The sequence below is a fragment of the Musca autumnalis genome, unplaced genomic scaffold (genome assembly GCF_047663935.1).
Source record: "Musca autumnalis isolate F117 unplaced genomic scaffold, ASM4766393v1 scaffold_1, whole genome shotgun sequence".
In the NCBI taxonomy this organism is placed as follows: domain Eukaryota; kingdom Metazoa; phylum Arthropoda; class Insecta; order Diptera; family Muscidae; genus Musca; species Musca autumnalis.
The window spans coordinates 34694175-34713263 of NW_027411644.1; the positions used below are offsets into that span (position 1 = coordinate 34694175).

Here is a 19089-nt window from a genome sequence, read left to right on the forward strand (position 1 = left end):
AATGAGAAATAAAAATAAAAACCATAAACAAAAACATTGAAGACAGACGGACAGACAAGTGTGTTTGTGAGATGGATAGATATGGTTGGGGTATTGTTGGTTAGTGTTGGTATGAGGTTGAGTTGGCTGCCTGGCTGAGCCTCATCACAGCCCACATTATAAATACCGGCTCAATTCAGGTTCTGGCTTCAGTAATATTTTAACTGTGCTGTGAAAAAGAACCAATACAAAAAGACTCTTGCAAACGCGCATTTTACACACTCTCGCTCTGTGTTCCGTACACAACTGAGATCTCTGAAAAGAAAAGGCAAGCGAAAAGTTTTTCTTTTAACGAAAAAAAACAAGTGCTGAACAAAAAGCAAGTGATCACAAATTTTTAAAATTTTCTTTTGAAATAAAATGTGAGTTGTGAAAAAAGAAATTGCCATCAAAATTAAAAAAAATCAAATTGAAATTGTGAACAAAAAATTAACGTAAAATTTTCTTATTTTATTTTTAAACCCAGTCCACGACGCATTGTAACGGAAGTACCAGAACTTTCGGTTAATTTGAAGCTCGTTTTGAACGCATTCACTATCGCAATGAAGCGCTTTACTTTAAGTTTTCTACTATCAGCCGTGTTGCTGATTGCCACGAGCAATGTTAATGGCCAATATTTTGGAAGGTAAGTTTAAAATTTTTTTCTTTTTATTAACAATGCAATGCCATCACATTTGTCTGTAATGCTTATAATTATTTAATTATATGTCATCGTATCGTATGTCTGCTTTTGAAAGAAGAAAACAAAAATTGCACATTTTGCTTAACAGTCACCCACCAAAGTAATGCCAAACAACACCATCGCCGCCGATTCGTATCATCAACACACCACTCATAAAAATTTAGCACACTTTTCCAAAATAATAAAAAAATAACTAATTTTGCCATGTGATTTCCATTATTGTTTGTATGCCGCCAACATTTTTATGCCGCTTTATAAAATTGTAAATTTTTTTGTAATTATTTCAATACTAATCCATTTTGCAATGAACGGTTGGTTTATAGTCCACAAAGTAATTGAAAGCGAGAAACAAGATTTGTTGGAGCCAATTATCGTCGATTTGCTTGTTGCTTAACCCGTTTAAAAGCAAAGCTTAGCAGGTGGAAAATAGGCGTGACAAAGCACAATGAAAGTTCAAGAAGTGAGAAACAAGACTTTTCAGAGATGGCTTTTCCATTAGAAAAGTTCATCGGAGATGACTTTTCCCAAAGAAAAATTCATCGGAGATGACTTATCCTTTAGAAAAGTTCATCGGCGATGACCTTTCCTATAGAAAAGTTCATCGGAGATGACTTTTTCTAGACAAAAGTTCATTGCAGATGACTTCTTCTATAGAAAAGTACTTCGGTGAAGACTTTTCCTATAGAAAAGTTCATCGGAAATGACATTTCTTATAAAAAGGTTCATCGGGAATGACTTTTGCTATAGAAAATTTAATCGGAGATGACTGTTCCTATATAAAATTTCGTAGATAATGACTTTTCTATAGAAAATTTTCATCGGTGATGAATTTTCCTTTAGAAAAGTACAGCGGAGATGACTTTTCCTACAGAAAAGTTCATCCGAGAAGTCTTGTTTACGGAAAAGTTCTTCGGTGAAGACTTTTACTTTAGAAAAAATCATCGGTAATGGGCTTTCCCATGGAAAATTTCATCGGCGATGCCTTTTCCTATAGAAAAGTTCATCGGTGAAGACTTTTCCTATAGAAAAGTTCATCGGAAATGACTTTTCTTATAAAAAGGTTCATCGGGAATGACTTTTGCTATAGAAAATTTAATCGGAGATGACTTTTCCCATAGAAAAGTTCATCGGAGATGAATTTTCCCATAGAAAAGTTCATCGAAGATGACTTTTCCCATAGAAAAGTTCATCGGAGATGACTTTTCCCACAGAAAAGTTCATCGGAGATGACTTTTCCCATAGAAAAGTTCATCGGAGATGACTTTTCCTATAGAAAAGTTCATAGGAGATGACTTTTCCTATAGAAAAGTACAGCGGAGATGACTTTTCCTATAGAAAAGTACAGCGGAGATGACTTTTCCTATATAAAAGTTCATTGGAGATGACTTTTCCTATAGAAAAGTTCATTGGAGATGACTTTTCCCATAGAAAAGTTCATCGGAGATGACTTTCCCATAGAAAAGTTCATCGGAGATGACTTTTCCCATAGAAAAGTTCATTGGAGATGACTTTTCCCATCGGAGATGACTTTTCCCATAGAAAAGTTCATCGGAGATGACTTTTCCTATAGAAAAGTTCATAGGAGATGACTTTTCCTATAGAAAAGTACAGCGGAGATGACTTTTCCTATAGAAAAGTACAGCGGAGATGACTTTTCCTATATAAAAGTTCATTGGAGATGACTTTTCCTATAGAAAAGTTCATCGGATATGTTTTTCTTATAGAAAAGTTCATTGGAGATGATTTTTTCCTATAGAAAAGTTCATTGGAGATGATGTTTTCCTATAGAAAAGTTCATTGAAGATGACTTTTCCTATGGAAAAGTTCATCGGAGATGACTTTTCCCACAGAAAAGTTCATCGGAGATGACTTTTCCCATAGAAAAGTTCATCGGAGATGACTTTTCCCATAGAAAAGTTCATCGGAGATGACTTTTCCCATAGAAAAGTTCATCGGAGATGACTTTTCCCATAGAAAAGTTCATCGGAGATGACTTTTCCCATAGAAAAGTTCATCAGAGATGACTTTTCCCACAGAAAAGTTCATCAGAGATGACTTTTCCCACAGAAAAGTTCATCGGAGATGACTTTTCCCATAGAAAAGTTCATCGGAGATGACTTTTCCCATAGAAAAGTTCATCGGAGATGACTTTTCCCATAGAAAAGTTCATCGGAGATGACTTTTCCCATAGAAAAGTTCATCGGAGATGACTTTTCCCATAGAAAAGTTCATCGGAGATGACTTTTCCCATAGAAAAGTTCATCGGAGATGACTTTTCCCATAGAAAAGTTCATCGGAGATGACTTTTCCCATAGAAAAGTTCATCGGAGATGACTTTTCCCATAGAAAAGTTCATCGGAGATGACTTTTCCCATAGAAAAGTTCATCGGAGATGACTTTTCCCATAGAAAAGTTCGTCGGAGATGACTTTTCCCATAAAAAAGTTCATCGGAGATGACTTTTCCCATAGAAAAGTTCATCGGAGATGACTTTCCCATAGAAAAGTTCATCGGAGATGACTTTTCTCATAGAAAAGTTCATTGGAGATGACTTTTCCCATAGAAAAGTTCATCGGAGATGACTTTTCCCATAGAAAAGTTCATCGGAGATGACTTTTCCCATAGAGAAGTTCATCGGAGATGACTTTTCCTATAGAAAAGTTCATAGGAGATGACTTTTCCTATAGAAAAGTACAGCGGAGATGACTTTTCCTATATAAAAGTTCATTGGAGATGACTTTTCCTATAGAAAAGTTCATCGGAAATGTTTTTCTTATAGAAAAGTTCATTGGAGATGATTTTTTCCTATAGAAAAGTTCATTGGAGATGATTTTTTCCTATAGAAAAGTTCATTGGAGATGACTTTTCCTATGGAAAAGTTCATCGGAGATGACTTTTCCCATAGAAAAGTTCATCAGAGATGACTTTTCCCACAGAAAAGTTCATCGGAGATGACTTTTCCCATAGAAAAGTTCATCGGAGATGACTTTTCCCATAGAAAAGTTCATCGGAGATGACTTTTCCCATAGAAAAGTTCATCGGAGATGACTTTTCCCATAGAAAAGTTCATCGGAGATGACTTTTCCCATAGAAAAGTTCATCGGAGATGACTTTTCCCATAGAAAAGCTCATCGGAGATGACTTTTCCCATAGAAAAGTTCATCGGAGATGACTTTTCCCATAGAAAAGTTCATCGGAGATGACTTTTCCTATAGAAAAGTTCATCGGAGATGACTTTTCCTATAGAAAAGATCATCGGAGATGACTTTTCCCATAGAAAAGATCATCGGAGATGACTTTTCCCATAGAAAAGATCATCGGAGATGACTTTTCCCATAGAAAAGATCATCGGAGATGACTTTTCCCATAGAAAAGTTCATCGGAGATGACTTTTCCCAAAGAAATGTTCATCGGAGATGACTTTTCCCAAAGAAAAGTTCATCGGAGATGACTTTTCCCAAAGAAATGTTCATCGGAGATGACTTTTCCCAAAGAAAAGTTCATCGGAGATGACTTTTCCCAAAGAAAAATTCATCGGTGATGACTTTTCCTATAGAAAATTTAATCGATAATGACTTTTCTATAGAGAAATTTAAGTACCCTCTGAAAGTCGATTTAAAAAAAAAATTTTTCGTGGAATCTCCGGGCAATAAACGTGGATTTTTTAAAGAATTTTTTTTCAAGGACCCTCCGAGCAATATACGTGGACTTTTTAAAGAGTTTTTGTCAAGGAATATTTTTTCAAGAAATCTCCGAGCAATAAACGTGGAGTTTTTTAATGAATATTTTTTCAAGAAGCCTATGGACAATAAACGTGGATTTTTTAAAGAATTTTTTCAAGGAATCTCCGAGCAATAAACGTGGATTTTTTAAAGAATTTTTTTCAAGGAATCTTCGAGCAATAAACGTTGATTTTTTTGAAACTAATTTTTCAAGGACCCTCCGGGCAATAGACTTGGATTTTTAAAGAATATTTTTTCAAGGATCCTCCGGTCAATAAACGTGGATTTTTAAATAATATTTTTTCAATGACCCTCAGGGCAATAAACCTGGTTAATTTTTTAAAGAATATTTCTTAGGACCCTCCCAGCAATAAACGTGGATTTTTTAAAGAATATTTCTTAGGACCCTCCCAGCAATAAACGTGGATTTTTTAAAGAATATTTCTTAGGACCCTCCCAGCAATAAACGTGGATTTTTCAAGAATATTTTTTCAAGGACCCTCAGAGCATTAAACGTGGATTTTTAAAGAATATTTTTTCAAGGACTCTCCGGGCAATAAACGTGGATCTTTAAAGAATATTTTTTCAAGGACTCTCCGGGCAATAAACGTGGATTTTTAAGGAATATTAAACGTAGATTTTTTTTATACACTCAGCCTTTAGGCTAGAAAGGGTATATTATAACTTCAGCCTTTAGGCTAGAAAGGGTATATACACTTTGATACGACCAAAAATGTGCCTCATGGAAATAACGGTTTTAGACCTCAAGTATGTTTGGAAGAAATTCGTTTCAGACAATTTGGAGTCGATTTAGCCATGTCCGTCCGTCCGTCTGTCTGGTGCGCACGACAACTCTCGAACGGATGAACCGATTCGGTTCAAATTTTGGCTTTCGTAATATTTTGTCCAAACTTAGTTTAAGTTCGAAGATGAGCTATATCGGTCCACTCCTCCCCACCAAAAGTTCGAAAATTTTCGGAAAATTTGTGGGCACGATAACTATTGAAGGGAGTAACCGATTTGACCCATACTTTGCACATCGTGAAATTTCTACCAGACTTAGATAAGGTTCCAATATGGACACAATCGATCCACTCCTTCGGGTACCTCCCACACAAAATTTCGGATATGTTCAGTTTAGGACCTGCTCTCGAATCGCAACAACTTGTATTCATTGCCCCCCATACCACGGTACAAGTTTCATCAAGGCAAAGTCCATACTTCCCGAGAAAATAGCCTGAAAGATGCAAAAAGCCCCTTTGACACCGTATGTAGTGGATGGAGCGCAAGATAACTCTCGAACGGATCTGCCGATTTGGTCCAAAATTTGGCGTTCGTAATACTTTGTCCAAACATAGTTTAAATTCGAAGATAAGCCATATCGGTCCTCTCCTTCAGGTACCTCCCCCACAAAACTTCAAAAATGTTTTGGAAAATGTTGCGCACGACAACTCTTGAAGAGAGTGACCGATGTAATCCATACTTTGCACATCCTAATATATCTACCAGATATAGATCAGGTTCGAATATGGACTATATTTGTCTACTCCTTCTGGTACCTCTCACACGAAATTTCGCATAATTTGATTTTTGTTGAAGCGATTTGCATTCGCTACCTTCATTACGACGGTAAAAGTTTTTTCAGGGGCAAGTCCATATTTCTTGGGAAAACAGCCCGAAAGGTGTAAAAAACCCCTATGTCACCATATGTGGCGGTCGGAGCGCACGATAACTCTCGAACTGTTCAACCGATTTGGTCCTACATTTGGTCTTCGTCATATTCTATCCAAACTTAGTTTCATGGGCAATACCGGTCCACAACTTTCGGTACTTCTCCCCAATATTTAAAAAATGTCACTAAAATGCTAGGACGATATCACTTGAATGGGGCACCAATTTGGGCCAAACTTTGGATCTCCTAATATTTTATCAAAATTTAGTTTAACTTCTAAAATGGCCCATGTCGGTCCTCCCTACTATAGTTCAACTTTTGTGCCTTAGTGCAGTTAATTCCTAATCCACATTTTTGTCGGCCAGTTCAAATGTCCAAAAAGGGCCACAACATGCTGAAGAGACCTTAAATACATTCGATCTGTCCGGAGGTGAAAGTTTCGCTTCACATTGGCTGAGGGTATATATCTGTCAGCAAAGCCGACTGACACTTTTTTTATTTCCCTATTTATGTACAAAAAGGGAATATTTTTGTCGATTAGGCGAGAATATTTCATAATTAGGCGATTCTAGTAGTTTTCCACGCTTTAAATAAAAATATTGATTTTTAAAGAATTTCACCTTTTTTAAATTATTTTCCGTGCGGAAAAATTCCGAGGATAATATTCATGATTGCCCTGTTTGTTTTAATTCCATGAGAATTTTGTATTTAAGGGAACAGAGGAAGTCATGACACAGTCCACCACTGGCATGACAGGTACTTGGTAACTAACCAGGCGTTTACACACAGACAGTATTGGCAAGACAATAGCAAAGTTACAAACCATTTTCACCAATACATTCATATTTTTCTCTATACATATTTAAAAATTTATAAATGTATTTCTGAAAAAGGTTTGTATTTTTGCTATTGTCTTGCCAATACTGGCATTTGTAAACGCAGGGTAAGCCAGTTACTCTTTGAGGCGTGTCCACTTATCAACGTGGCTATGTTGATCGCGTGATCCATTTGAAATTGTTACCATAGGAAGTCCTTGGTACCCCAAATCACAAAGTTATATATGTAGTTCCCCGGTGAAAGTCCATGCTGTTCGGGTTGCAATTTAAGACAGTAACTTTTTGGCTGTTCGTGTTGGCCTTTACCCTTTTGAATGGATAGAAAGAATTGTGACGGTGGCTTCCCGGCAAGATCGGTATTAAATTAGTTTGCTGGAAAAAAAATCAACAACAAACCTTCCACTGAAGACTGTCAATGTTGACTAAATTTATAATCCATTGGAAAGGCTATCCCAATTTGCTTGTGTATCCATCCCAATTGCCTTTTTTTGTTTCATTTGTAAAATAACCCAAAAAAGATGGGACCCCACTCTGCAATAATCATTTAAACAACCTCACAACTTCTTGTCACGATCATCTGTTGGCTTTGTATGTGTGTGTTTCTTATTGCAAAGCAATGTTTTGCGCTAACCTACATAGAACTGCTGGGTAACTGAAATTTTCTTTCAACTGAACTAAGCTGAGTTAGCTGGATGGATGACTGAGTGTTGGCTTGGCTTGGCTGGCCGGCCTTTATTTTGGAGTTTTGTGCAACGTCAGTTAAAATCATTGTGCCATGAAGATGAAACATTCAACTGCAACAATAATAAAAACAAAAACAATTGAAAAAAATGAAAGAATAAAAAAAAAGAAAAACAAATTCCAAAGAGGTGAGTGAGGTGGGTAGTAGGTTAGGTAGTGGAAAAAAAACACAAAAACCTCGACTTCAGCATTCTACTTTTTGGAGGGTTTTTGCTTATTTTTTTTCAAAACATTGTAAAGTTTTGCACGATTTGTTGTTTAATGCTATCATTGAAGCAGTAACAACAAAAAATATTGTTGTTGTTGGTGCAGAAAAAAACGGTTATTTTACAAAAAAAAGGTTTAACAGAAGAATGTCTTAAGCAAAATAAATTGCAACATCTTGGTTTTTTGTGCAGTTATTTTCCTCATTGTTTTTTTTTTTTTTTTGAAAGAGTTTCCTTATCTTCCAATAAAACTTTAATTTCCCCTCCTCTTCTTTTTAGTATTCCGCTAATCATTAATTAAGGTCAAATAAACAGCTGACAACAACTCCAACACAAATGTTGTTTTTTATGACCAAAGTGTCATTTCAAAACTTAAAAAAGTAAACAAAAAAAATTATCAGAAAAGAAAGAAAGAAATTGTTTCTGTTTTGAAAAATCTCTCTTTTTTTTGCACCCGCCATCAACCACCAGCCAGCATTCATCATCAACCATTGATGGTAATTTCACTCGACTATGTAAATAAATGAGAATAAACAAATTTCATTTGCACAGAAACTTCGGAGTAAATCCCCCATTTCCAGCTACAAATTTGTAAGGTGTCAATACCAATTTCCAAAGAAAAGAAAGTTTTGTCTCATTGCCGTTTATCAGTTTATGCTGATGTTGTTGATGGATGGATGGATGGAAGAAGGTGGTGCTATCTTCATGGCATTGTAGCATAAAGTACAATACGCCCATATTATTATATAGTTGCGAAAAAGAGATTTCTATACAAACAAACTGAATTGAAATGGCATTAACCTCGAATAGGCTGTAGTTTCTTTAAGTCCCAATTTACATTAGGCCATTTTACTTGCTGCAATTGTCAGTTTGTGGGTGAGAGAGGGTGTTGAGAGGCAAAGGGTTACCATATACCTCACCTCTTTCTCCATCAAACTGACAATTGCCGCAAGGAAAATTGCCTAATATAAATATTGACTAAGGAAAACTAAAACGAAACAAGTATCGTTTAGCAGCACCGCACGAAATCTTTTCCATAGGTATTCGTTGTTATCCTGTTAATATAAAATAAATATATTTAACAAAGGTTCATGTTGAACATAGGGCGATTACGAATTCTCTCCACCTTCTTCTGTCATTAGCGATATTCTTGACTTGGTTTCATGTCTTGTTGTGGGCTTCGTATTCCTGTTTGACCGATCTTATCCAAGTGGTTCGTGGCCTTCCTGGTCTTCGCTGGCCTTGAGGATTCCAGTGTAATGCTGATTTTGTCACATCATCGTCAGGCCTTCGGAGAACATGACCGATCCATGTCCATTTGCGCTTCTTTATTTCTTTCTCAACTGGTACATTGTTGGTGCATTCTAGCAGTTCGAATGTTGTTATTGCGTTGGGCCAATATATGCTTAGTATTTTTTTAAGACATCGGATTATGAACGTTTGGAGCTTCTTTATATTGGATTGTGTGTATCCCCACGTGGTGGAGCCATAAAGCAGTACCGACTTCACACTGCTGTCGAAAATTCTGAGTTTAGTTTTGCGGCTTATGTTATTGGATTGCCATATTTTATGGAGCGCTTGAAAGGCTACTCGGGCTTTGTTGATGCGAGCCAATATATCTTCTTCAGATCTGCCGTTCGCTGATATTATGCTTCCGAGATAGCTGAAGGTTTCGACATTTTCTATAGCAGTTCCATTTACGGTCAGAGGAATCCTTACATTTGTGTCAATCCTCATCATTTTTGTCTTCTTGATGTTTACCTTGAGACCTATGCTTGCTGCGTTTGTTACCAGTTTGTTTAGTATTTCCTGAATGTCCACAAAACGGTGGGCCATCAGACAAATTTCGTCAGCGTAGTCAATGTCGTTGAGGTTCCATCTAATGCCATAAGGAGCTTCTATATTTGTTGTTTGCATCACATAATCGAGCATTATAAGGAATAAGGTTGGTGATAGTATGCATCCTTGTTTAACACCGGCAGTAGGAGAAAAAGGTGGGCTTTCTTCACCATAAAAACGTACGCAGCTGCTAGAGTTTCCATAGAGCTCCCGAATAAGTTCCACTATTTTGTTGGGAATACCATTGAGAGCCAGGATGTTCTATAGCGCGTCTCGTGACACAGTGTCAAAGGCTCTTTCGAAGTCAACAAAAACTAAATATAATGGCGAGTTGTATTCTCTGGACTGCTCAATTATAATGAGCAAAGTGTTTATGTGGTCAGCACAAGATCTTCCTGGGCGAAAACCAGCTCGTAGCATATTTTCCACAGCTGGGCGTATCCTATGCAGGATCAATGTTGCCATGAGTTTGGCAATGGAGTTTAATAGAGTGATACCTCTCCAGTTTTTGCACTCTTTTAGATCGCCTTTTTGGGATTGTTATTATGACCCCCTTTTTCCAATCGTCTGGTATTTGCCCGGTTACCCAAACGTTTCGAATGATGGGAGTTAGTATATCCGCCAGAGTTGGTGCACCATATTTTCTTAGTTCAGCCGGTATATCGTCTGGGCCGCTGGATCTGCCGTTTCTCAAAGCTTCAAGTGCTGTTTTAATCTCCCCGTAAGTTGGTGGATGAGTTGGGATATCACGTCTTGGGTTCCGTCTCGACAGCAAGGAGATTATTTGATATTCGTTTTGGTGGTGTGCTGGTTGATTTTCCATAAAGAATTCGCGCCAACGATTTAGCTGTTCGGTTGGTGTGGTGAGTTCAATCCCGTTTTTATCCTTAATAGAGGCAGTGCTTCTGATGTTATTACCACCCAATTTTTTTATTGCCGAGTAGACTTGACGCATGTTTCCAATATTTGAGGCTTGCTCAGCTTCGTCTGCGATGTTGCTGTAATATTGTTCTCTGTCGATGCGTGCAAGATGTTTGACGCTTGCGGCTGATCTTCTCTACTCCGCCTTTGATGCAGCTTTTTCGACGTCGGTGCGTACAGAGTCCATGCGTGTTTTTAGTGCTTTTTTGTTATTTATTTCAGTCCATGTTAAGTCGCTTATCCATGGTTTTCTGCGTTCTGTTGCACAGCCAAGGACAGACTGAGCGCATTGCTTACAGGCATGTGCTATGGTTTCCCATGTTATTCCTTCATATGATCGCAATGCGGAGTTGTATGCTTCACGCGTGGTTTGGTTTTGCAGTCTTTCTATGTTGTATTTGCGGGGTTTCTTTTTCTCCTTGATGGCGGCAGGGCGAAGCCTGAAGGTTCCAACCAACAGTTGGTGGTCACTATCCATGTCTGCTCCTCGTCTCGCCTTCACATACATTAATGAACCCACGAAAAGTTTGCTCGTAATGATGTGATCAATTTGATTTCGAGTTCTGCCGTCAGGGGATTGCCACGTATATTTGTGAATATCTTTATGCTTGAATCTAGTGCCTCCAATATATAAGCTATGTCGTGAGCAAAAGTCTACGAGTCGGTCACCTAGGCCATGTGGCCCCATTACCGTTTGAATGACGGTGTTATTGTTCCCGACTTTTGCATTGAAGTCACCGATTATAATTTTGATATATCCGTCTGGGATTGTGATCATGGTGGCGTCAAGCTGTGAATAGAACTCGTCCTTTACAGAATCGTTGTCAGGTTGTGTGGGTGCATAGCATTGAATTATGAAAATCTTCCGAAAGCGAGAATTGAATGTAGCTGTGATTATACGGTCTGAAATTGCACGATAAACAATCAAACACTCGCTAGCTTGTCGTGTTAGGAGTAGTCCTACCCCATGAATTCGGTGTGATACGTTGCCAGAATAAAGGAATTTATAGCCATTAGACAGTGGGATGCTCCCACTTTGTATCAGTCTTGTCTCACTCAGATCAAGAATATCCAATTTATGAGATGAACAATTCTCCCTGTATACTTGTTGTAGTCTGGATGGTTCCGAGAGAGTTCTAACGTTCCATGTATCAATCATTATCCGTTTTTTAAAACCAAAGGTCGTCATCGTAAGAGAGGTTGTTTGATATGAATTTGTAATCGTTCCTGTAATAATGTTTTTTACTTGTGTGGGTTATTGGCCTACATCAAAACCTGTTTCTCTAGGTGAGGGTACCTTTTTGTTTTGTTTTGAACACCGTGTTTCAGAGGGAATATGTGCTGACATCCTCCTAGTTCCTGAGACGCGCTAAGGCCATTCAGGGTTTCACTGACGTGTCCCCCTCCTCCTTTATCCGGGCTGGGGACCGGAAGGTCATATAAAATATGACCAGGCGGAGTTCTGATCCTGATCACAACGATATTTAGTTTTCCGGGGGAAGTCCATAGTCCCCATGATATGGGTCGCAATTTAAAACACTGGCCCTTACCCAGGTTTTATTTTCTGAAATCAATACAAACAAAATTAAAATCTTATACCAATCAAAACTTCTCTATCTCAATACCGTCATGCCAAAGGTGTTTCGTCTTCTTAGAAAAATGTTACTTTATGTTGGTTTGTTGTTGTTGTTGTAGCAGCTTCCACAAGTGCATGTACATCTTTATTTTATTGATTCGGCTCTGCCTCCAGCTCCAAGTTCAGAAAGGACGCCACCTGAATAGGATTAGTCCAATGAGAGAGAGAGAGAGAGAGAGGAGTTAAGTCAGTCGGGTTGGCTGGGCAGTTAAATAGGTGCTGCGTAGTATGCAGACCGGTGCCACATGCCGGGCAGATATTCCGCGTGCCATCAATCCTGGCCCAGTAAGAATTGAGGCGGCTGCACCAACCAGATCTAAGTCGACGCTCGTTTGTCTTGCAACTGTGGTTCTTCCGCTGCCACGGGTGGTGGATGATCTTCGAGGACGATATTCACACTGTAGGCTGCCAGAGCCTCTGCGACTGCATCAGTATGAATGTCTCTTAAACCTGCTTGGTATGCACGTTGATCTAGAGGTTCTCTTTTATATCTTTGGACCTCTTTCTCTAGATCTCTATAATCCTCCCTGGGAGTTCAGGCATATCCACCAGATGGTGATTTGGGTGGTCTTGCCTACAGCATCCAAGCAAGTACTGCATCGTCAACATCCTGTTGTGACGACGCACAGGAAGGATCTTTGTCTCCTCATGTAAATGGTCCACCGCAGACATGAGGTGACACCCTGTAGCTGTTCTCAGGGCAGCATTCTGACAGATTTGTAGTTTATCCCATTGCGTATCACTTACGTTAGCAAACCACGCTGGCGCCGCATAGCTTAACACAGACCGACCTATCGCGTTGTATGTGGTTAACAAGGTTTCTTTATCTGCACTCCAAGTGCTGCCGGCTAGGGACTTGAGGACCTTGTTCCTGTTTCTCAGCTTATCGCAGATAACTGTAGTATGCTGGGACGACTTATACATGCTATCGAATGTGACCCCTAGTACCTTGGGGTAGTTTGTGGTCGGAATAATTGCACCATCGACCTGCACATTTAGTGGGAGCTTCATTTGCGCCGTCCATGTGGTGAACAGTGTGGCTGTTGACTTAGTGGTGGATATTTTCATATTCCTCGCGTGGAAAAACTCTACAAGATCAATGAGATAGGCATTTAGTCTGTCACAAACGTTACCGATATTGGGACCTGATGCCATGAGTGTACAGTCATCCGCGTACGTAATTAACTCAATGCCGTCGGGAGGGTGTGGAATTTCAGAAAGGTAGAGGTTGAACAGTTCCGGTGATATCACCCCTCCTTGGGGAACTCCCTGTTTCACTGTACGGGGTTTGGATTTCCTGTCTCTGAATTCCACGTATGACTGGCGTCCACACAAATAGTTGATGACCCAGCGTTTCAGACAAGGCCGGAGGGTAGTATTCTCGATATCCTCGAACAGCCTAGCATGGCTGACCGTATCAAACGCTTTTGTCAGATCCAATGCTACCATCACTGTTCTGTGACATGGTTTGTCCTGGTTGAGTCCCCGTCCAATATATGTGGAAATGGCGTGCAGTGCTGTTGTGGTACTGTGCTGCTTCCGGAACCCGTGTTGATGATCTGCAACTGGATAACACGTTCTGATGTTGGGAAGGAGTAATGCCTCGAGTATCTTTGCTACTGGTGATAGAAGTGAAATCGGCCGGTACGACTCACCTTTACTGGCATCTTTGCCAGGTTTCAGCAGCGGGACCACCTTGCCCATCTTCCAGGCATCGGGAACAATTAGGGTGGCTAGCGATAAGTTGAGGACCTTACTTAAATACTCGACTCCTGGGTCATCCAGCTGTTTTAGCATCACCATAGAAATTCCGTCAGGTCCAAGCGCTTTGGATGACTTTGCGCCTCGGATAACATCTGCAACATCATCCATCGTAAATTGTGGCGGTTCTTCCTCGGCTGGAAGAGATCGCAAACTATGCAAAACACTTCTCTTCGCCCGGTCGCTATCGGGGTGCTCGATAAATTGTCGTCAGAAATAGCCAGCGCACCTCTTCGGATCTGTCACAGCCACGCCGTTAAACGTGACAGATGTCTGATCGTCTCTCCTACCAGGGTTCGATAGCGCCTTAACCTTTGTCCACAATTTATTACAGCCGGCTCCAATGTTGCAGCACTTCAGATGTTCTAGCCACTTTTTCCGCTTGTGTTCACTGACTAATGTATTGACTACCATTGTCAGTTCCCTGACTATGGGGTCGTTAGGGTTCGTGAGGCGAAGCTCATCACGCTCATTAGGTAATCCCGTCGCCTCTGCTGGGAAATTGGGTCTTATTTCAGGTATTCGACCAGCAGGGATAAAGCGAGCGGCTGCAGCAGTGATTATGTCTCGGAACTTCCTCTGCTACCCGAACATCGGAGGGACTCGGCAGTTCTCTGAAGCGTTGATTAGTGAACTCTCTGAAACCTTGCCAATCCGCTTTTCCATGATTAATGAAAGTGCTGCGTTCAGAGGTTATGAAGTCTGGTGGTCTGTTTATGGAGATGAGGATTGGGAGATGATCCGACCCAAGGGAAATGACGGGTTGCCACGATGGATATGTCAGGTAAACTGTGGCAGTCTCCTCTAATCCTGGTGGGTGCGTCCTCGTTCGCAGTGCAGAATGTGGAGCTATCTATTTGCTCAGCCAGATCTGTACCTCTCTGGTCATTACCTAGAGCTGAATGCCATAACTCGTGATGTGCATTGAAATCCCCTAGGACCAGCCGGTTATCACCTCGCAACAGAGATCTGATGTTAGGCAAATAACGCGGGACACAGCTATTGACCGGCGGGATATACACATTCAGCAGTTCTATCTCGGCGGATCCACACCTTACCGCTACCCCCCATACACTCCAAGTACGGGTCCCTAGAGTCTAGCTCAGGCGAGATAGGTCTGTACTGGACAGACTGGTGCAGTAGGAATGCAAGCCCTCCACCCCCACTTCTCGTACGATCCTGGCGAAGAACGTTGTATCCATCACAACTCCGAAGACTGCAGTTGTTGCTCAGCTTCGTTTCCTGAATCGCCGCGACCATAATATTTCTCCGACTCATAAAGTCCACGATCTCATTGATCTTGGTTCGAAGACCATCGCAGTTAAACTGCAAGAATGTTACATCCTCAGGAACTGGGACAGCAATACGCGGTGTTAATGGCTGCTGCTGATACTGCTGTCTGGGAGATTGCGGGGGAGTTCCATATTGGCGCAGCACGAGGCAACATAAACCCTGTCGTATTACTCCCTCAGTTAGGTCAGGCCTGAACAGTTCCTAAAATGCACCCATCCTTGGCACCCGTTGCATCTCATTGACACCGACCTATAGTGGATGAGACGTTGACAAACGGTGCAGAACCATGGCCTGGGGTTACTTTCAATCCCGGCACGGACCAAAAGAATCCGGAGCAGGCATTCCGGGACATGCCGCTCCCAAGATAAAAATAAAGACGAACACGAACAAGTAGTTGCTGAGGTGACGGCCCCTGGCCGAGAAGATGGTTCCTCGGTTCAATCCGGTACATAGAACCGGCCGTCGTGGGATTGTTTATGTTGGTTTGGTGGCATCTGTTGGATCGGTTTGAAATTTTTACCATAGGCAGATGTTGATATCATTATCTCAACTTTATATAAATTTCTGGGGGAGAAGTCCATGTTTATCGGGATATGGGTTGCAATTTAACACCGTGCTCGACCAATGATTTTGCCCAGTGTACTATGCCAAAATACCGAAAATCGGGAGGTACCGCTATATGGGGGCTATACCAAAACATGGACCTATTTTGACAATTGTTGGTAGAGATATTTTGTGACCACTAGGAACCTTAACTGCCAAATTACAGGCAGTTCGGTCAAAAAATGTAGCTAAAATACCGAAAATCGGGAGGTACCGCTATATGGGGGCTATACCAAAACATGGACCTATTTTGACAATTGTTGGTGGAGATATTTTGTGACCACTAGGAACCTTAACTTCCAAATTACAGGCAGTTCGGACAAAGAATGTAGCTAAAATCACCAAAATACCGAAAATCGGGAGGTACCGTTATATGCGGGCTATACCAAAACATTGACCTATGTTGACAGTTTTTGGTGGAGATGTTTTGTGACCACTAAGAACCTCAACTGTCAAATTACAGGCAGTTCGGTGTAAAATGTTTGCTAAACTCCTCAAATACCGAAAATCGGGAGGTACCGCTATATGTCGGCTATACCAAAACATGGACCAATGTTGACAATTTTTGGTGGAGATATTTTGTGACCACTAGGAACCTTAACTTCCAAATTACAGGCAGTTCGGACAAAAAATGTAGCTAAAATCACCAAAATACCGAAAATCGGGAGGTACCGTTATATGCGGGCTATACCAAAACATTGACCTATGTGAACTGTCAAATTACAGGCAGTTCGGTCAACAAATGGAAGGTACCGTTATATGGGGGCTATACCAAAAAGTGGTCCGATATAGCCAATCTTCGAACCTGACCAGCCTATGGAAAAAAGCCTTCCGGGTGCAAAAATGTAGCGCTCTAGCTCAATTATTGCAAACGCTACAGTGATTACAACAGACGGACAGACGGATAGACGGACAGGGCTAGATCGTCTTAGAACTTTATCCTGAGCAAGAATATATATACTTTATATGGTCGCAAATGATTAGTTCGATGGGATGGGCTCTAAAAATCTTTAAAAATCCACGCCTATTGTCCACTTTGGATGGGGTGCTAAAAATCTTTAAAAATCCACGCCTAATGTCCACTTTGGATGGGCTCTAAAAATCTTTAAAAATCCACGCCTATTGTCCACTTTGGATGGGGTGCTAAAAATCTTTAAAAATCCACGCCTAATGTCCACTTTGGATGGGGTGCTAAAAATCTTTAAAAATCCACGCCTATTGTCCACTTTGGATGGGGTGCTAAAAATCTTTAAAAATCCACGCCTATTGTCCACTTTGGATGGGGTGCTAAAAATCTTTAAAAATCCACGCCTATTGTCCACTTTGGATGGGGTGCTAAAAATCTTTAAAAATCCACGCCTATTGTCCACTTTGGATGGGGTGCTAAAATTCTTTAAAAATCCACGCCTATTGTCCACTTTGGATGGGGTGCTAAAAATCTTTAAAAATCCACGCCTATTGTCCACTTTGGATGGGGTGCTAAAAATCTTTAAAAATCCACGCCTATTGTCCACTTTAGATGGGGTGCTAAAAATCTTTAAAAATCCACGCCTAATGTCCACTTTGGATGGGCTCTAAAAATCTTTAAAAATCCACGCCTATTGTCCACTTTGGATGGGGTGCTAAAAATCTTTAAAAATCCACGCCTAATGTCCACTTTGGATGGGCTCTTAAAATCTTTAAAAATCCACGCCTATTGGCCTCTTTGGATGGGCTCTAAAAATCTTTAAAAATCCACGCCTATTGGCCTCTTTGGATGGGCTCTAAAAATCTTTAAAAATCCACGCCTATTATCCTCTTTGGATGGGGTGCCAAAAATCTTTAAAAATCCACGCCTATTATCCTCTTTGGATGGGGTGCCAAAAATCTTTAAAAATCCACGCCTATTATCCTCTTTGGATGGGGTGCCAAAAATCTTTAAAAATCCACGCCTATTATCCTCTTTGGATGGGGTGCTAAAAATCTTTAAAAATCCACGCCATTGTCCTCTTCGGATGAGGTGCTAAAAATCTTTAAAATTCACGCCTGTTATCCAAGATGGATCATGTCGGTACTAGTAACTCCCACGTAAAAGTTCAAACCGTTTGCGCTTTAATCCACAGTTTAAGGGCACTTTTCTTTGTCGCTGCGGTCATGACTACAACATTATAATATTTTTAATAAATCACAGTGAAAAGAATTGAAACCTAAACAATGTGCAACACAGCAAGGCATGAAATTCAATGCTGTCATTGCATAAAGAATATTCTCCAAAAATGTAAAATAAAAACAATGGGAATTTGTTTTCACCTACATACAGATGGACGTGCTTGAAATAAGAGATAATGCCATTGTAAGCGGATTAATGGCAAATTTCATTGTCAAAACGGTGAGGTGATTCAGAATTGTGTTTGACACATTAACAAAACATAAAAATAATAACCATGTGCAACAAATTTACAGAGAGAGAGGGAGAGAGAGGATGGTGAAATGAAAATTAAAAGTTTGCAAAGAAGATCAAAATTCAATTATGAAGAAGTCAAATTTTCGGAATCGAGGCAATTTATTAAAAACTCTATTGGTGTAAGTTCGTATTTAGCCTACGTTTACACCCAACGTGGTCATATTCAGCGGTTTCAATTGCTTATCGTTGCTGGAGAATTACATATTTTTAAACCAAACCACAACAAATCATTTCTAAACATTCCACCCTCGTCAGATGTGAGTCATGACACTCTCTTATATATTTTCAAGTCTATTTGCCATTGGGTCTTTCTTTGTTGTCGGTTATTATATTTATTCGCCTTTTATTTTGGTTTCCGTTGAAATCATTGCTTTTGCCAATAAAACGCAGTGGCGCAGTCGTGCTCAATGCACCGCTAACTTTTTGAATCGTTGAAATTTTCGTATTTATTTTACGATGACAATAAATAAAATAGAATTATGGCCAGTTGACACAACATTAAGTCTGTCTGGTTACTTTTCCAGCAAGTATTGTCCAGCAAGAACTTTATATTCTCTTTGCTAGAAAATTATAAAAAGTAAACAGACACCTTCCCAGCAAGAACCAGCAAGCAATCAGCTGACTTGTCAAAACAGAACAATTTGTCGGCCAATGAAGGAACCAACTGAAGCAAAAATGTGTATTTTATTAAAAATA

General features: G+C 40.0%; 1 protein-coding gene across 8 annotated transcripts in view; it reads left to right on the forward strand.

The window, feature by feature from the left end:
* The window catches only part of mfas (midline fasciclin), a 69547-nt gene that overhangs the window by 21379 nt on the left and 29079 nt on the right, over positions 1-19089 (forward strand). For 2 of the 8 annotated variants that reach the window (XM_073972501.1, XM_073972476.1), the window contains exon 2: positions 506-664. In XM_073972501.1, coding sequence (XP_073828602.1) covers positions 582-664 — 83 coding nt within the window. In that variant the 5' untranslated portion in view covers positions 506-581. Of the gene's footprint in view, positions 1-41; positions 402-505; positions 665-19089 lie in introns of those variants that run through there. The other 6 variants (XM_073972496.1, XM_073972491.1, XM_073972509.1 and 3 more) reach the window with 6 other exon arrangements.